The sequence below is a fragment of the Trichechus manatus genome, unplaced genomic scaffold (genome assembly GCF_000243295.1).
Source record: "Trichechus manatus latirostris isolate Lorelei unplaced genomic scaffold, TriManLat1.0 scaffold00094, whole genome shotgun sequence".
Lineage (NCBI taxonomy): Eukaryota > Metazoa > Chordata > Mammalia > Sirenia > Trichechidae > Trichechus > Trichechus manatus.
Window position 1 is genome coordinate 3,666,111 of NW_004444030.1, and position 16,332 is coordinate 3,682,442.

A 16,332-nucleotide genomic window follows, 5' to 3' on the forward strand; every position below is an offset into this window, starting at 1 on the left:
TACTGTGATGCTGAACAGGTTTCAGTGGAGCTTCCAGATTAAGACAGACTAGGAAGAAAGGCCTGATGATGTACTTGCAAAAATCAGCGAGTGGACACCTTATGAATCACAACAGCCTGATCCCATTGTGTATGGGGTGGCCATGAGTCACAGGCCTACATGACAGCAGCCAAAACAGGTCTTATTTATTAAAAATCTGAAAATTGATATGTAATGAAATATTAACAAATCCGAGCTGTTTATAGGTAGTGCTGAGTGGCACTAAAGGGTAATTGGGAAAAGTCTTTTGATATAGTTTCTAGCTGAGAATTACTATTTTAAAGAAATTTTATATGTAATGCTAAAATATTAGAAAAGTAGCACCTCTTCAGAAGGAAGAGTAGTTACTCCGGTTTTTTTTTCTTTTATTTTAATTATTTTTCACTTTGTGTCTTTTGAGAAGTGTAAATTGCTTGAGTGATATTATAATGGTAGACGTCTGGTTCAAACAGTATCGTAGCTATTAGTATATTTTAGAAGGGCATATATTGCGTTCTCTTTTATAAATTGTGAAATATATGAAACATATAACACTATATCCTAAAATCTCTTCATATGAGTATATGGATATCTTCCTCACTTTCCCCCAGCCCCCAGCATTTTATTATGAAATTTTTCAAGCTTACAATAAAGTCACTGTAATTGCTTTGTCAAACAGATTTCTGTCTATACACTAAACGCTTTATTAACTAAATTGTTTGTTAACTTACGTTTTGAGGTAAAAATTATAAACAACCATATGCATAAATATTAAGTGTATAATTCAGTGAAATATGACAAATGCCTGACCCAGCCACCCGCTACCATCGAGTTAATTCCAACTCATAATGATCCTATAGGACAGAGTAGAACTGCCGCCTAGGATTTCCAAGGCTGTAAATCTTTACAGAAGCAGGCTGCCACATCTTTCTCCCTTAGAGCAGCTAATGGGTTCAAACTGCCAACCTTTTCTTTAGCAGATGAGTGCTTAACCACTGCATCACCAGGGCTCCTGACAGATGCCTATACCTCTATTAACATGGGCAGTAATTTTTCATTAGGGTAAAATACCCATCATCCTAGAAAGTAGTCTCATGCCCCTTCCCCCACCTCCTACTGAGGCTGCTATTGTTATTGTTCTGGTTGTTTCAACATAGATTAGTTTTGCCTGGTCTAGAATTTAGTTCATATAAACGGAATCATACAATATATACTTTTTTAAAATGTAAAGCTTCTTGCATTCAATATAATGTTTTTGAGATTCATTCATATTTTTGCATGTACAGTAGTTTTCCAAAGTGGTTGTACTGTCACTCCCACCAGTAATGTATGAAAGTTCCATATGAAAACAAAAAGTAAAAAATAGAATTGATGCTGATCCCTGGATTCATAATTGGGAGAGGAAAAAAGTTTCATCCACCTCATTACGAATTGACACATACGGTAAAGTTTTACATATGCATATATTACAAACGTGTTTATATACACACACACAAAATAATCACATTGTTTTGATGTGTTGTGTGCTTATAGTAACTTGGATAACTCAATCCTAGGAAAATAATACTTAATTGCACAAGAAATTTGAACATCTTGAATTTAAACTTAATTATATACATTGTCTGCAGCCCTGGTGGTGCAGTGGTTAAGTGATAATGGCTACTAACCAAAAAGTTAGCAGTTCAAATCCACCAGCCACTCCTTGGAAACCCTATGAGGCAGTTCTAATCTGCCCTGTAGAGTCACTATGACTTGGAATTGACTCAATGGCAATGGGTTTTGGAGTTTTTTTATATACATTGTCTGGAGAAGTAGGATAAAGAATAAATGCAAGACTTCCAAGCATAAAAATACATTAAACTGGTTTAAAATGTTGTGGGGAAAGTGAAATAGAGATACAGATCCTTCATTGTTTAAGAAGAGTTTGTTTACAGTTTTTAAAAATGGATGACAGTAGATACCACATTGCTGTGGAATTTAGCTTGCAGTGGATACATTTCAGAGAGTGAAGTAACAGTTTTATCTTAACATGTTAGTAGTGAAAGTTTTAAATGTTAAATTATAAGTAGGCGAGGATTTGCATAGTTTTTCAAAAGTCTTTCAGGAGTTAACTGAATAAAATAATGTAAAAAATGATGGCAGGGCCAAGACTCTGAGGTGAGCTAAGCAGGTGCTGAGGGCACAAAATTTAAGGAGGTAGTTATTCTCAGGATCCTGCAAGGGTAAGGTCAGCACTTATGGGAACTTAAATGCCTCCTTAAGTTTTGCACCCTAGGCTTCTTGCTTACTTCATCCTTATCTCAGCCTGAATCCCTAGATTATGGAAGAAATTGTGTGAAAGATGGGCCTTAAAACAAAATGTTTACAGATACCAGTTATTTTTCAACAACTGCTTTTAATTTGCTTTTTAGGGTGGGATTAAAAACACAGCCTGAATCAAAATGCCCTGAGCTGCTTGCCAATTACTGTGACATGTTGCTAAGAAAAACACCATTAAGCAAAAAACTAACCTCTGAAGAAATTGAAGCAAAGCTTAAAGAAGTGGTACATATATATTTTTTTTATATTTCAAAATGTTTAATGACCTTACTTTGATTTTGTTTTTTGCTTATGACTTTCTGTGATAGCATCAGTAAAATATGTACCTATGTAAGCAACTAATGTTAAGAAGTTTTACAGTATAAGAACTCTACAGGATAGTTACTTTTCTACCTGAAAAGTTTTACTCAGAAATACCTAAAAGAGAAAATATTATTTAATCCTTTCCTTTTCTTGATTTTTTTTTTAAGCAACTAAATTGTAGCTCTTATTAAAGAACAAATGGGAGAAAAGTAGAGCTAATGGTGTTTGGAACTATTGTTGGCAGACTGGGAATTTTCCTCTCCTTTTTAATGAGAAACCAAGATAGATAGCCAAAGATGAAGAGTGTAGACAGAGTACTAATTGCTTTCATTCTCATATTGGTCTCTCGATTGTAATAATATAAAACAAGGAATATAGATGGAAAAAAAAAAGAAGTAAAGATCCAGGGGACGGATAGACAAAAAGGCCTAGAGAGATAAATGCCAGAAAGAAGTGAAGATATGTAGAAGAGAAAGTTGGGGAAGAACTATTGATTTTTCTCATAAAGTATTGTTACATTTTATTTAAAATCTATAAGTAGTATTTCTAGGAGCTAAATGTAATTTGATTACAGTCTTAAATTAACTAACTTTTAAGGTGGTATGTCAGTATATCTTTCAGGACTGGTTATTTTTCAGAGATGGGCAGTTTAGTAGGCCTGTCTGTATATGCTTATATAAATTTGAGTTTTGATGAATGGGGAATGTAGAAAGGTCTAAATAAGAGAGAGATGTCTAAGACGATATAAGAATTGAAAGTGATTTTGTTTTCCATACAGCTCTTGGTGCTTAAATATGTACAAAACAAAGACGTTTTTATGAGGTATCACAAAGCTCATTTGACACGACGTCTCATATTAGACATCTCTGCTGATAGTGAAATTGAAGAGAATATGGTAGAATGGCTAAGAGTAAGTAAACTTTATTTTTAATGTTTTGTTTTCGGATATAGCATATGATTCATGTATGTCCTTAAGTAATGCATTTTGGCAGTATTCTTAATGTCAAAGAGATAGGGAACATTGTATAAAATATAACATCAATTATATAAAATAAAATGATACTTAATAAAGGCCTTTAGGAAAGTACCTTTTCTCTTGATTTGTTTTTATTGTTTCACTCGTATTTGTCCCTCCGGTCTAATTTGAGCTGAACTTACTGATTTAAGTTACAGGACAAAACATTTTATTTTTAAAGGTGTTTTTAAATATTTAACTCTAGAGATGTTTGAAAACAAATATCAACAATATTTTTGTATAGCAAAAGCAGCAACAGCAGAAAAAAACCTTTTAGACAATGGCTTATTTGTGGTGGAGCTCTGGTGGCACAGTGATTAAGTGATACTGCTGGTAACCAAAAGGCCAGCAATTCATGTCCACCAACCGCTCCTTGGAAACCATGTGGTGCAGTTCTGCTCTGTCCTCTGGGGTTGCTGTGGGTCAGAATCAACTCGATGGCAGTGAGCTATTTATAGTAATAAATACTAATTATAACTAAATTTCCATATCAAAATATTTAAATCTTTTTCTTTAATTTTAATGAAATTTGACTTTTATTAAAATGAATGTACTTTTAATTTATATATATGCATATATTTATGTATGTATTTATACTTACAAAAACATACATGTTTCAAATTACAGATAGTTTTTGCTTGAAAGGGTAGTACAGAATAGGAAGAAATACTGTGCAAGTGGAAACTACAAAGTGAAATATTAACAATGGGAGAAATAACAATTGCTCCGTGACCTTTAAAAATTTTGTCAAAACATTAAAAACTCTTGTTGTCAATTATAAATATATAGGAAAATTTTAAAAAATAGTAAAAGTAATATTTCTTTAGTACGCTGTAATTTAAAACATAAGAAACTTTGAGAATTAAAATGTTTTATTTCTTTGTTTAAAAAAACTTACAAATAGTAATTTGAAAAAATATTTACAAATCATATATCTGGTAAGAGACTTGTGTTCAGAGTATATGAAGAACTCTTACAACTCAACAATAAAAAAGCAGATAACCCAATTTAAAGAATGGGCAAAGGATTTGAATAGACATTTCTTCACAGAACTATACAAACAGCCAATAAGTATATGAAAACATGTTCAACATCATTAGTTGTTAGGGAAATGCAAATCAAAACCACAATGAGATATCACTTTCGCTCTGATAACTAAAATAAAAAAGACAATAACAGGTGTTGGTGAGGTAGTGGAAAAATTGGAACCCTCATATATTATAAAATGGTGTGTAGCAGCTTTGGAAAACCGTTGGCAGTTCCTCCAAAACTTAAACATACAGTTACCATGTTGTTTGTTGTTGTTAGTTGCCATTGAGTCGGTATCATGGTGACCTCGTGTGTGCAGAGTAAAACTGCTCCATAGGGTTTTCAAGGCTGTGACCTTTTGGAAGCAGATCACCAGGCCTGTGTTCCGAGGCACCTCTGGGTGGGTTCGAACCACCAACCTTTTGGCTAGTTGTCAAGTGCATAACCATTTGCGCCACCCAGGGACTCCTAGAGTTACCATATGACCCTGCAATTCTACTCCTAGGTATATTCCCAAAAGAAGTGGAAACATATATCCACACGAAAACTTATACACAAATGTTCATAGCATCGTTATTCATAATAGCCCAAAAGTGGAAACAACCCAAAATGTTAATCAACTGATGAATGGATAAACAAAATGTGATATAGCCATATGTGGAATATTAGTCAGCCATGAAAAGAATGGAATACTGATATATGAATGCATGAGCCTTGAAAACATTTTAAGTGAAATAAGCCAGACACAAAGGGACAAATATTGTATGGTTCTACTTACGTGAAATATCTAGAATAAGCAAATTTATAGCAACAGAAAGTGCCAGGAGCTGGGAGTGAAGGGGAAATGGGAAGTGACTGCTAATGGTTACCATGTTGCTTTTTTGGATGATGAAAATGTTCTAAAATTAGATGATGACGATGTTTGCACAACTGTATATTCTAAAATGCAGTTAATTGTACACTTGAAAAGGGTACTTTTATGATAGATGAATTATATCTCAATAAAGCCGTTATAACCAAAAAAAAGTAGTTTGAATAGCGATTGTCTTCTTGTCATACAATTTAGGATGTGGAGTGAGCATCCTTTCTATGCCTTGGAGTGTTGTCATATTCTCTCAAACCTTTATCAGCTTCCAACACTTTATCTTTTGGGCTTTCAATGTTGTGAAATACTGAGTTCCTTTAATGTAAAAATTTTGTCAGTGTCACTTCCTCTGGGGCATCTTCATTCTTTCTGTCACTACCACTTTTTTCATTTATGCCAGTAATTCACCTTCATTAAGTTCCTCTGGTTGCATATTTAGAGTCTTCAAGTGGCACTATCATCATAATCACAGTCACCTATTTCTTTTATAACTCCGGTTTTATTCAGTTCTGTTTTCACTTCCAGCATTATCACTTTTCATTTTTTTAGTGCACTTATTTATTGCTTTTTCTCTTTGCTTTGTTGGCCAGTTACCTCTTTCAGTTATTCATTTTTGTAAAATACCATGTGGTTTTATCCCTGGGGGACAAGGATGCAACATAACTACATGCTTGGTTATCTGTGATCAGAATAACAGATGACTAACAGATTTTGAGGAAATGATATGACTGGTCACTGATCATAATGTACTCTTTATTTACATAGTGATTTGTGGAATGAGGACCTAGCAGAGAAGTTTGTGCTTTGTACAGTTACTCACATTTAGTATAAAGTAGCAACTGAAATTTGAGCTGTCTTGTTGGGGGACTGGTGTTATTGAACTAAGCTGTAGTAACTGAAATTTGTGTATGTTGAAATCATGCAAAGCAAGGAATGCCTGTACTATCCTACTTTGTTCTAAAAATAAAATTTATTAGGTGTTAGGCTATGAACAGTCTAATAAATAAGGGAGAGGAAGAATTTGATATTAAAGCATCTAAGATTTATTTTTCCATTAAAAAGTTTTCCTGATAGCTTATCAAATTATATAAGTTATTTACTATTTATTGCCTCTTCTGTCTTTGATTTTTGTAGGAAGTTGGTATGCCAGCAGATTATGTAAACAAGCTTGCTAGAATGTTTCAGGACATAAAAGTATCTGAAGATTTAAACCAAGCTTTTAAGGAAATGCACAAAAATAATAAATTGGCTTTACCAGGTATTATTTTATAATTAAATATGCATATATTTTAAAACTCATTTTGAAAAAGAATATGTTTTCTAGTAAATTAAAAATAAATGCTAGCAGTATTAGATCTAAAGTTATGGAGAATTCCACATTCCTTGGATTCAGCTATCAAGGCAGAATGTTAGATTTGCTGATCCTTACTTTGAATCAAAAGAACACTTAAAAAAAAAATTAAGAGTTTTGTTTATTTTTGACTAGAGCTTACCCTGTATTATTTATTTTGAATTTTATCTGTCGTCATGACTGTTTACTTTAGGTTTGTATTTTCTGATATTCTTGCCTATAGCTGACTCAGTGAATATAAAAATTCTGAATGCTGGTGCCTGGTCAAGAAGCTCTGAGAAAGTATTTGTCTCACTTCCCACTGAACTGGAGGATCTGATACCCGAAGTAGAGGAATTCTACAAAAAAAATCATAGTGGTAGAAAATTACATTGGCATCATCTCATGTCAAATGGAATTGTAAGTAGATGCATTAGTTTGGCTATTGGTTATGCTGAAAGTAGCAGAGCTCCAAATAAGAATGGCTTACGCAAGATAGGGAGTCCCTGGGGGGATGCAAATGGTTAAGCACTCAGCTACTAGCTGAAAGGTTGATATTTCAAATTCATCCAGAGGCACCTTGGAAGACAGGCCTGGCAATCTGCTTCCAAAAGGTCACAGCCTTGAAAACCCTGTGGATCAGTTCCAGTCTGCACACATGGGTTTGCTATGAGTCAGAAATGACTTAACAGCAACTAACAACAACAATACAAGATTGATCTTTGCCTCTCTCACATGTAAAAGCTTGAGGCGGTACCATGAATCTGTTCCAGAAGTTGTAAGGGGCGCAAGCTCCTTGTTGCACCACCATTCTTAAGGTATTGCTCTTGTCTGCATAATTCAGTATGATTCCCATTATGTCTGCATTTCATCCAACAGGAGAGAAAATGAGAACGCATACCTTCCTTTAAGGGGGGCATTTCTAGAAGTTTTCTCTAGCACTTCCACTTGCATGTTATTGGTCAGAAATGAGTCACATGTCCACAGTTTGCTAAAGGAGAATCTGAGAGATGAGCCTTTATTCTGGGTAGTCATTAAGGTCTGAAGTTTTTATTACTGTGTATAGAAGGAAGAATGGATATTGGAAGACAACTTTAGCAGTGTTTTCCTCAGACAGTCTCATCTAAGAGATACTATGTTAGATAGGTGGTTTGTAAAGATAAATCATTATGAAGAGATTCTTATTTTTTTTTAATGTTTTATCTGTTGTAGATAACGTTTAAGAATGAAGTAGGTCAATATGATTTGGAGGTAACAACGTTTCAACTGGCTGTGTTGTTTGCATGGAACCAAAGACCCAGAGAGAAAATCAGCTTTGAAAATCTGAAACTTGCAACTGAACTCCCGGATGCTGAGCTTCGAAGGACTTTATGGGTTTGTTTGTTTTATGTTTTTTGTTTTTAAAATTGTATCCTGTCACCTATCAGGAAATATATAATTGTCTTATAATAAACTTATAAATTTAATGACACTCTCAAAATGACTGTTAGCCAGAGGAAAACATTAATGAGGTATTTATAGAGAAAAGAAATTGAAAATAGGCAAGTTATCAAGATGGAGAAAGTCAAAAAAAAAAAGAGAGAGAGAGAAAGATATTGAGATTGAGTTGGTATTTTAATGTTACCTGTGAAGAATGTGACCAAAGACATGTACTTAATTTTTATATTGACAATGCAGTGTGTTCAAAGATTTCATGATGAACAAAAATCAGAAGATGACCAAGACTCAGGAAACTTTAGTCCTTTTAAGGATTTGTAAAATACTCTTTCTGACCTATTCATAGCTACATTCTACTCCTACTCCGTAGACCTCTTCGAAGTTCCAAAATAAATTATTACCTAGGGAGGAGACAGCTGGCTTATAATTGGCAAGTGGTGTTCACTGTGGTCACATACAACCAGTCCCTCTAATTTCTTGTCTTCTTATTGCAAAGAGGGCATTTGTTGCTTCCTAATAGCCAACTCATTCCACCTTCTCATTTTCCCTTTCCCCACTATGCATTTACGTTGCTATATTTATGGCAGGACCAAATTAAAAGTCCTAATTCTGAATTTGTACTTATAATCTTTTCTTACCTATGTTAGTCATGTTACAGAATTGATCTTAGTATTTCATACTGTTTTATAGACACTTTTCTTTTTTTATTCTTTATAGTCTTTAGTAGCTTTTCCAAAGCTAAAACGACAAGTTTTATTGTATGAGCCTCAAGTCAACTCACCCAAAGACTTTACGGAAGGTACCCTCTTCTCCGTGAACCAGGAGTTCAGTTTAATGTAAGGTTTATGTTGGTTGATCCAAAATAAAGATGCCTTGTTTGATTTTTAATGCTTTGTTTTCAATAAATAATTATTTTCCTTAGATGATACGTAAAACTATTTACTGTCATAATTATATGTTCATGTTGTTTAGTTGTTTATTAAATCAGTGAACTAGACATGTTTACTTCTTTGCCATATTTTCCATGAATGCATTTTTGGTGTCTGACAAAATACTGTGTTACATTTTATCTTAAAGTGAACATCCTTTTGCACTGTAAAGCAACTGAATCCTCAGAAAAGCAGTTGAATTCACAGGAAGCATATTTTCTTGAAGATCCAATTAGATGATTATGGTGAATCATGATCCATATATCTTCAATGATCTGATCACTTTCATGGCAGTATAAACTGTGTTTGTTAACTTTGTCATTATATTGTGTGAAGTCACCTATATGTTGTTATCAGAGTCTTTATCATACTCTTTGGGGAGAATAATAGAGTTCATTTTAAATAAAACTGTATGTTATTTGTGACTTTTCCTTTAAGCAGTTTTAGATAATAATTGTTCAGTGTTTCTAAAATTTTCTGGTAGACATTGCTGCTATTTGATCTTTAAAAGCCCTTTCACTGTAAAATATTTAACATTTTGGTTTGATGTTTACATTATCATTTGATTTAATGTTTTTGTTATAGAAAAAATGCAAAAGTCCAGAAAAGGGGTAAAATAAACTTGATTGGACGCTTGCAGCTCACTACAGAAAGGATGAGAGAAGAAGAGAATGAAGGAATAGTTCAACTAAGAATATTAAGAACCCAGGTTTGTAATGTTAAAACAAAATGTTTAAATTTTTAAAATTTTATTTTTTGAAATCGTCAGTTTTTTTTTTTTTTTAAAGAACATATAGGTTTTCAAACTTCTTGTAAGGAAGAGCTAATGGAATTTAAAAATTGTATTGATGGCACTCTTTTAGCTGCTGAAAGATATGTGTATACAGCTTGATGATCTCTGGTTGATTCTAATCTATTGGTTGGGTAAAACCTAGGTATCAGGCTATGCCTCTTGACCCCACTAGAATGAACAGATCTCAGCAACAAGTTACACTTGTAGGATTAAAGTATTTAAAATTTTATTTAATCTTAAGACTTTTAATTCCATTGTAATGTGAAATTAAGAAACTTACCTAGAACCTCCCCAAAATTTTCTAATACCCATTCCTTCTTTTAAAAAAAAATATTTTGAAAATAGGATTAGAAAACCTTCTGAATATGATACCTACTGCAAAAAATGTATAAGTATTTTAACTTTAGCAATAATCTCATTAAAACCAAGGTGTCCCACTTTTACTATTTTTATTTGATGTTTGAGACTTCTGGCTAATGCAATAAATTAAGAAACAAATGAGAGGAAGAGATAAAAATTTTCATTACTCGTACATGATATGTAGTAGAGAAAGGAAATAAAAATCAGTAGCTTTCCTTTGTGCCAAATAAATAAATAAATGAATGAATGAATGAATGGGGAATAAAATGAGAAACCATAAAATTCACAGGCTTTTCTTTAAGAAAAATGTGTAAGATCTATATGAAGAGCGTGAACCAGAGATTTGAATCAATAGCTAGAAATATTTTTTCTTTTAAAAATTTCTTTTTAAAAATTTTTATTGAGCTATCTACCATTTACATACAATGAAATGCACATTTTAAAGTGTAATGTTCAGTGAGTTTTGATAAATGCATTTAGCTGTGTGACCACCACCCAATTAAGATACAGAACATTTCTTTCACTCTGTTAATTTCCCTCATGTCTCCTATCCAGCTATTCCCCCCACCGCCAACACCCACACGCTGTACCTGATTTCTATCACCATTGCTTAATTTTTCCTGTGCTAGATCTTCATATAAGTGGAATCATACATTTATTCTCGTGTCTGGCTTCTTTTACTCGACATGAGATACTATATTTTTTAGTGATAATGCTGAATAACTTAGAGTTCATTTTCCCATATTAATACCAGGTTTAGAATAAGGTGTTGATGCTGGTATAACTTTCCTTGCCAAATACTAACATATCTACAAAAATAAAACAGTATGGCAAACAGATTAAATAAAGAAAATAAAAATTAAACTTACTATATAAGTATACACAAACTGATAAATAAATAGAATGGTCCATGGAAAGGGAATAGTTTATTCAGTAAGAGGTGTTGGGACATTTACATTTGGGAGGAAATCAGGATGTATTCCTACTTTACATATACACCAGGAAGAATTTCAGATGAATCAAAGAGTTGAAATGTGTATTGGAGTGGTAGGTGTAATCACGCTATAAGATGCGAAGAGAAAATGAAGTGCTTTTGTTTTATTTTAAACTGATCCATAATTATGCCCAAGCCAATAATTTAAGCAGTTCTTTTAGGTAATGTTCAGACTTTCTTTCTTCCTGATCCTACTCTGTCCATCCCCGTTCTTTGTTCTTTCACTGATAGTATCTAGAGTTATTGAAGGTGATGGAGAATTCACTTATTCTCCTGGTGACAGGGAAGGGATCTTCAGATCCGTACAGATAGGACAGTATCCTGAGTTCTTGCACTTTGAAGTTAAAGAGTGATTTATCAGTCACCAATGGGAATTTGGCTTTGTGTTGCTATTTATTGCTGATGTCTGTAGCAGATGAGCTCATGGTTTATTCTTTTTCCGCTTGGTAAGAGCCACATGGCCTCTTCCCTGCTGTGAATACCTGTGTTCTCTTCTCACTGAGCCTTTGAGCTCTCTGAGACTCTGCCATATCTTCTGTTGTCCCCTTGGCCTACATGACACACTAACATCATTATCTACTGCAGGGTCACCCTGCCCTGCCACTGAATGCCTTGTGGCAGACCCATTAATTCTAAACTCTATTTGTGTCATATGGGAACTGAGAAAGATTCAGGAGTGCACACTGTCTCCATCATACAATGCCACTCTTCAGATGATCTCTAGCATCCCAAGTGGGGACCAGGGCAAGAGCCCCTTTGCTATCTATTATCCTCTTAACTTCTCTAACCCAACCACCATCCTTACTTTTACCAAAGCCGGAAGAGGAGAAATTAGGACATTAGCAATTGTTCCTCTTCCTCCTGCCTGATTCCTGTAATCATCAAGGACCCGAAGGGATGGACTCTTCTTCCCCCTCCTTTCTATCCAGACCCTTGACATAAACCCCTGTGATCAAGAGCCTAGCTCTTGGTGTATTAAAGAGAAAGTTGAAGGATTTTCTTTCTTGCTTAATAGTGCCTTACTCCCAAGCCTATTGCCTTGCAGCAAAATTCCATTTTAAATGTTAAAAGCAAATATTACCCTATTTTGTCTTTACATTTCTTCTATTACAAATTCTAATCTCCATCAAGGCAGATAGCTGCCTTGTGTGATCTAAGAAGAAGGCTTGTACTGAAAAAGACAAAAGAGAAAAGACATTTTGAAATTATCCATATTCATAGTAATGAAAGAAATTATCAAGAAAAATAATTGATAAAATTGACCTAGATAAAAAATGCAAAAACTCCATTAAAAAGTTAAAAACATCTAACTAGGTCAATACAAACTTAAAATAATATTTGGTAAATATATAAAAAATAATAGTTATTTTTTAAAACAGACTCCAACTGGCCTCTACTACTACACAAAGAAAACACTGAATACAAAGGGAAAAGAAATTATGCGTAAGGGGTTTGTCATATCTTAATTGATGTTTGATGTTTAACACAATATAAAGTTGTATACATATTGTGGTCACAGATAAGATAAAAAATGTTCTTAGTATGGAAAAAGGAATGAAAGGAAGTATACCAAAGCATTAGCTATGGTTGTCTTTCAGTAGGGAGGTTATGAGTAATTTTGTTTTTTCCTTGTTTTTCAAACTCTTTCTAATAAGGAGATTTTCTTTTAGAGTGAGTGAAAAAAATTATTTTTACTTTTTAAGTAAAAGAAATTGGTCTTAAGATTAATGCGCTAGTAATTGCTGTTCATGTTGGATAGATGATGAAATGTGTAAAAACTGATTTTTGAGGTTTTTTTTTTTAATTTTGCTTAAAATATCTTAAATATTAATGCTCTTTTTTTTCTTTTTCCTTTTAGGAAGCTATCATACAGATAATGAAAATGAGAAAGAAAATTAGTAATGCTCAACTGCAGACTGAATTAGTAGAAATTTTGAAAAACATGTTCTTGCCACAAAAGAAAATGATAAAAGAACAAATAGAATGGCTAATAGAGCACAAATATATCAGAAGAGATGAATCTGATATCAACACTTTCATATATATGGCATAATTTCTAATATCATGAACAATATTAAGAACCGAAATTTTGGAGTGCTTGGGCAGAAAGTTGTAACAGTTTGTGCTGGAGAGAGGTTTATCTGGACTTTGATTACATAAATATTAAAATCTCTGCCTTACCTTACAAGACAACTCTATTTTGCCAATCACATTAGTTAGCATGATGGCATTCCCTTCATGTTGCACACTCTTAACAGCATGCTGTTTTGTGGAGAAACCTGCATTCATGAAGAGCCCATTACGAACTTTTAAAAGTAAATTTGATTTATACCCACCAGGAGAAATACAGTTGGGAAGAGGGAGGGTGGGGTTTTTGTTCCTTTCTCAGTTTTTTTCTCTCTTAAAAAAATGTACTTGCACAAGGAAGGATCTTCAGATATCCATGCACTGAAAAATGCTGTTATCGTTTGTTTTTAAAAATACAATTAGAAATAAAAATAGCACTCTTGGTTTCTTTTGATCAAAAGAGTGAGCTGGTCTACATAACATTGGGAGAGGGCAGATGTAGGTAAGAAGATAAGCATTTAATGGTATCAGATTGTTTGTTCGAACACTGCTTCAGTATAGTGACTGGATTTTAATTGTGACCTAAAAAATGGTATTAAGTATTTCCAGCTTATAAATGTTGGTTTTCTTTAACCAGAAGACTGCTGTCTTAGTTGTTTGCTGTTAAATGATACATTTTTATCTTCTATGGCTGGAGAGTTTGTTTTGAAAAAGTGAAGCTATATTAATTGTTGCTTCAAATGTTTAAAAAATTTTATGGAGATAGGCCATTATGATTGCAGAGTCAAAATAGCAAAACAAACATATTAAGTGTGTTTCCGAACACATTTAATATTTATATACCTAATATTTATTATGCCATATCTAAATTTATTTTAAAAATGAAGAAATCTCCTGCTCTGATAATAATAGTTGTGTAACTGATCTCTTAATCTGTAGAATAGAAATATTTTGGTATTTTCAAGTCTCACGATTAGAGATTTATATCCTCACGTTTCTGAAAAGGGAGACTTTCTCTCTAAGTAATGGTAAAGTATAAGTGACCTCGAAGGAAGAGAGAAACCACAGCATAAGATGACCTGAAAAGCAGAGGCAAAATTGTTGAAATCTTAATATGAGCAGTAAACTTGCCAAATATATGTACATATATATTTATATTTTAAAAATAAACATTTTTAAAATGTTCATAAGGCAACATTTACCTTGTTCCTTTCAGTCAATCCAAAGTAGCAGCTTAATAGTTGCTGGCAACAGAATACCCAGAATAGTAGAGGTTTTAGGACTTCAGGACATAAACACTTGAAAGAGAAAAACTTACTCCCCATTGGGAAGGAATGACTCAACATGGATTTCTATTCATTGTGGTGCATGTTTCAAACCTTCTCGCAAATTATTTTATGTCTTGTTTGACTTTAAGTAATAGTTTAAACATTTGGTTTTGAAGATAGTGGAAAATGGAGTGCTGGAGCACTGAAAGGCATACAGTATTATTACATTACTAGCGGAGTGCTTTCAAGGGCATTTCATGAAATGTGTACTCAATCCCAAGATGGATTGTGAGCAGCCTGTTGAAAGAAAGGAGCAAATTTTAAATATTTAAGGTTTTGTTTGCTGTAGTCAAATGCCTATTCTGAAACTCATAGGAAATTGGAATTTTGTTTATAATTTAAAATGTTATACTTCACCATTTGGGTAGCATGTCAATTATTAGACTAAGCATACTGTTCAGAATTTAAAAAACAAAACTAGTGCTCATTGGTTTCTCTATTAAATGATTGCTAACAATGGATAAATTTGAAATTTAGAAAAAATAATGCTGGCCCTGATGTATAGGTAATAGTGTGGTATTGGCATAATTGTCACAGTACAAGAATGCTAAAAGAAGAACAAACTGGGTAAAAGTATAGGCCATTTTTAAAAGTTTAAGGTTTGTTATTTGAAACCATACTTTTTCTCAGCACTTTTTTGGAATTTCTAATCTTTTTGGTCATTTAAGAAGGAGAGCCATGACGTTTTGATTCATGAAGACAAATTAATGCAAAAGTGGGTAACTCTAAATCCATAGCAGAGTTTTCTATTGAATTTTATAAATTGTTTAATAACTAATTATGTAATTGTATTTTGTGCAACTGAACAGCAGTACCGTATTTTTATGCAAATAACACACATTCTACGTTTTTTGCCAGCTGCGCAATTCCCTTGCACATTATTTTCCTAGGCGCGCTATGTGCGTTGTATGTGTGGGCGTGTTATTCACGTGGGCACATTATTTGCGAAAATACGGCAAATACTGTAGAATTAGAGTTTGTATCATCTTTTTGGTATATATACAAAAATTTACCTAATTACTTTTTGGTGTTTATGAAAACCATTTAGTTGACAAGGTGCCTATACCATTGTTGAATTTTCTTTGAATATGTTTTGACAGTATATTTGCAAATTAAAAAATAATCTGAAAAAATCTCACCAGCAATTTGCTAAAATACAGAATCACATTTAGCATCCTTTTTCAGGTCTCTTTCTCCAATATGCACTTGAAATTAGTGCTACCTGAGCAGGGATGAAACCTGACATAGTTAAGGGTAAAGAATCCAAACCAAAAAAAAAAAAATTACACATATATTTTTCACTAGTAGTATGGCAACAGGACACTTCAAAGATTAAGCTTTGAACACTCATCTCATTTAAAGATGTGCCATCTGGAAAATGTTAACCTTTGTTGCCATCTCGTTGCCAGAGTAAGTAGACATGAAGCAAAATTTATGAAGTAAAAATATAGAACAGTTTTAATGCTTACAATGAGATAAATTTTAAAACATTACTGTTCCAATGATTTAATGAGGATCTTGAAATAAATTCTGAAGTCTTCCAAT

At 33.2% G+C, this 16,332-nt stretch overlaps 1 protein-coding gene across 5 annotated transcripts in view; it reads left to right on the plus strand.

The window, feature by feature from the left end:
* The window catches only part of CUL5 (cullin 5), a 90,121-nt gene extending 74,044 nt beyond the window's left edge, over positions 1-16,077 (plus strand). For all 5 annotated transcript variants that reach the window (XM_004382474.2, XM_023736949.1, XM_023736947.1 and 2 more), the window contains 8 exons: positions 2,430-2,562; positions 3,419-3,550; positions 6,684-6,807; positions 7,124-7,299; positions 8,092-8,253; positions 9,034-9,152; positions 9,831-9,954; positions 13,251-16,077. In XM_004382474.2, the coding sequence (XP_004382531.1) occupies positions 2,430-2,562; positions 3,419-3,550; positions 6,684-6,807; positions 7,124-7,299; positions 8,092-8,253; positions 9,034-9,152; positions 9,831-9,954; positions 13,251-13,445 (1,165 nt within the window). In that variant the 3' untranslated portion in view covers positions 13,446-16,077. The remainder of the gene's footprint in view (positions 1-2,429; positions 2,563-3,418; positions 3,551-6,683; positions 6,808-7,123; positions 7,300-8,091; positions 8,254-9,033; positions 9,153-9,830; positions 9,955-13,250) is intronic.
* Positions 16,078-16,332: the final 255 nt, after the last annotated feature.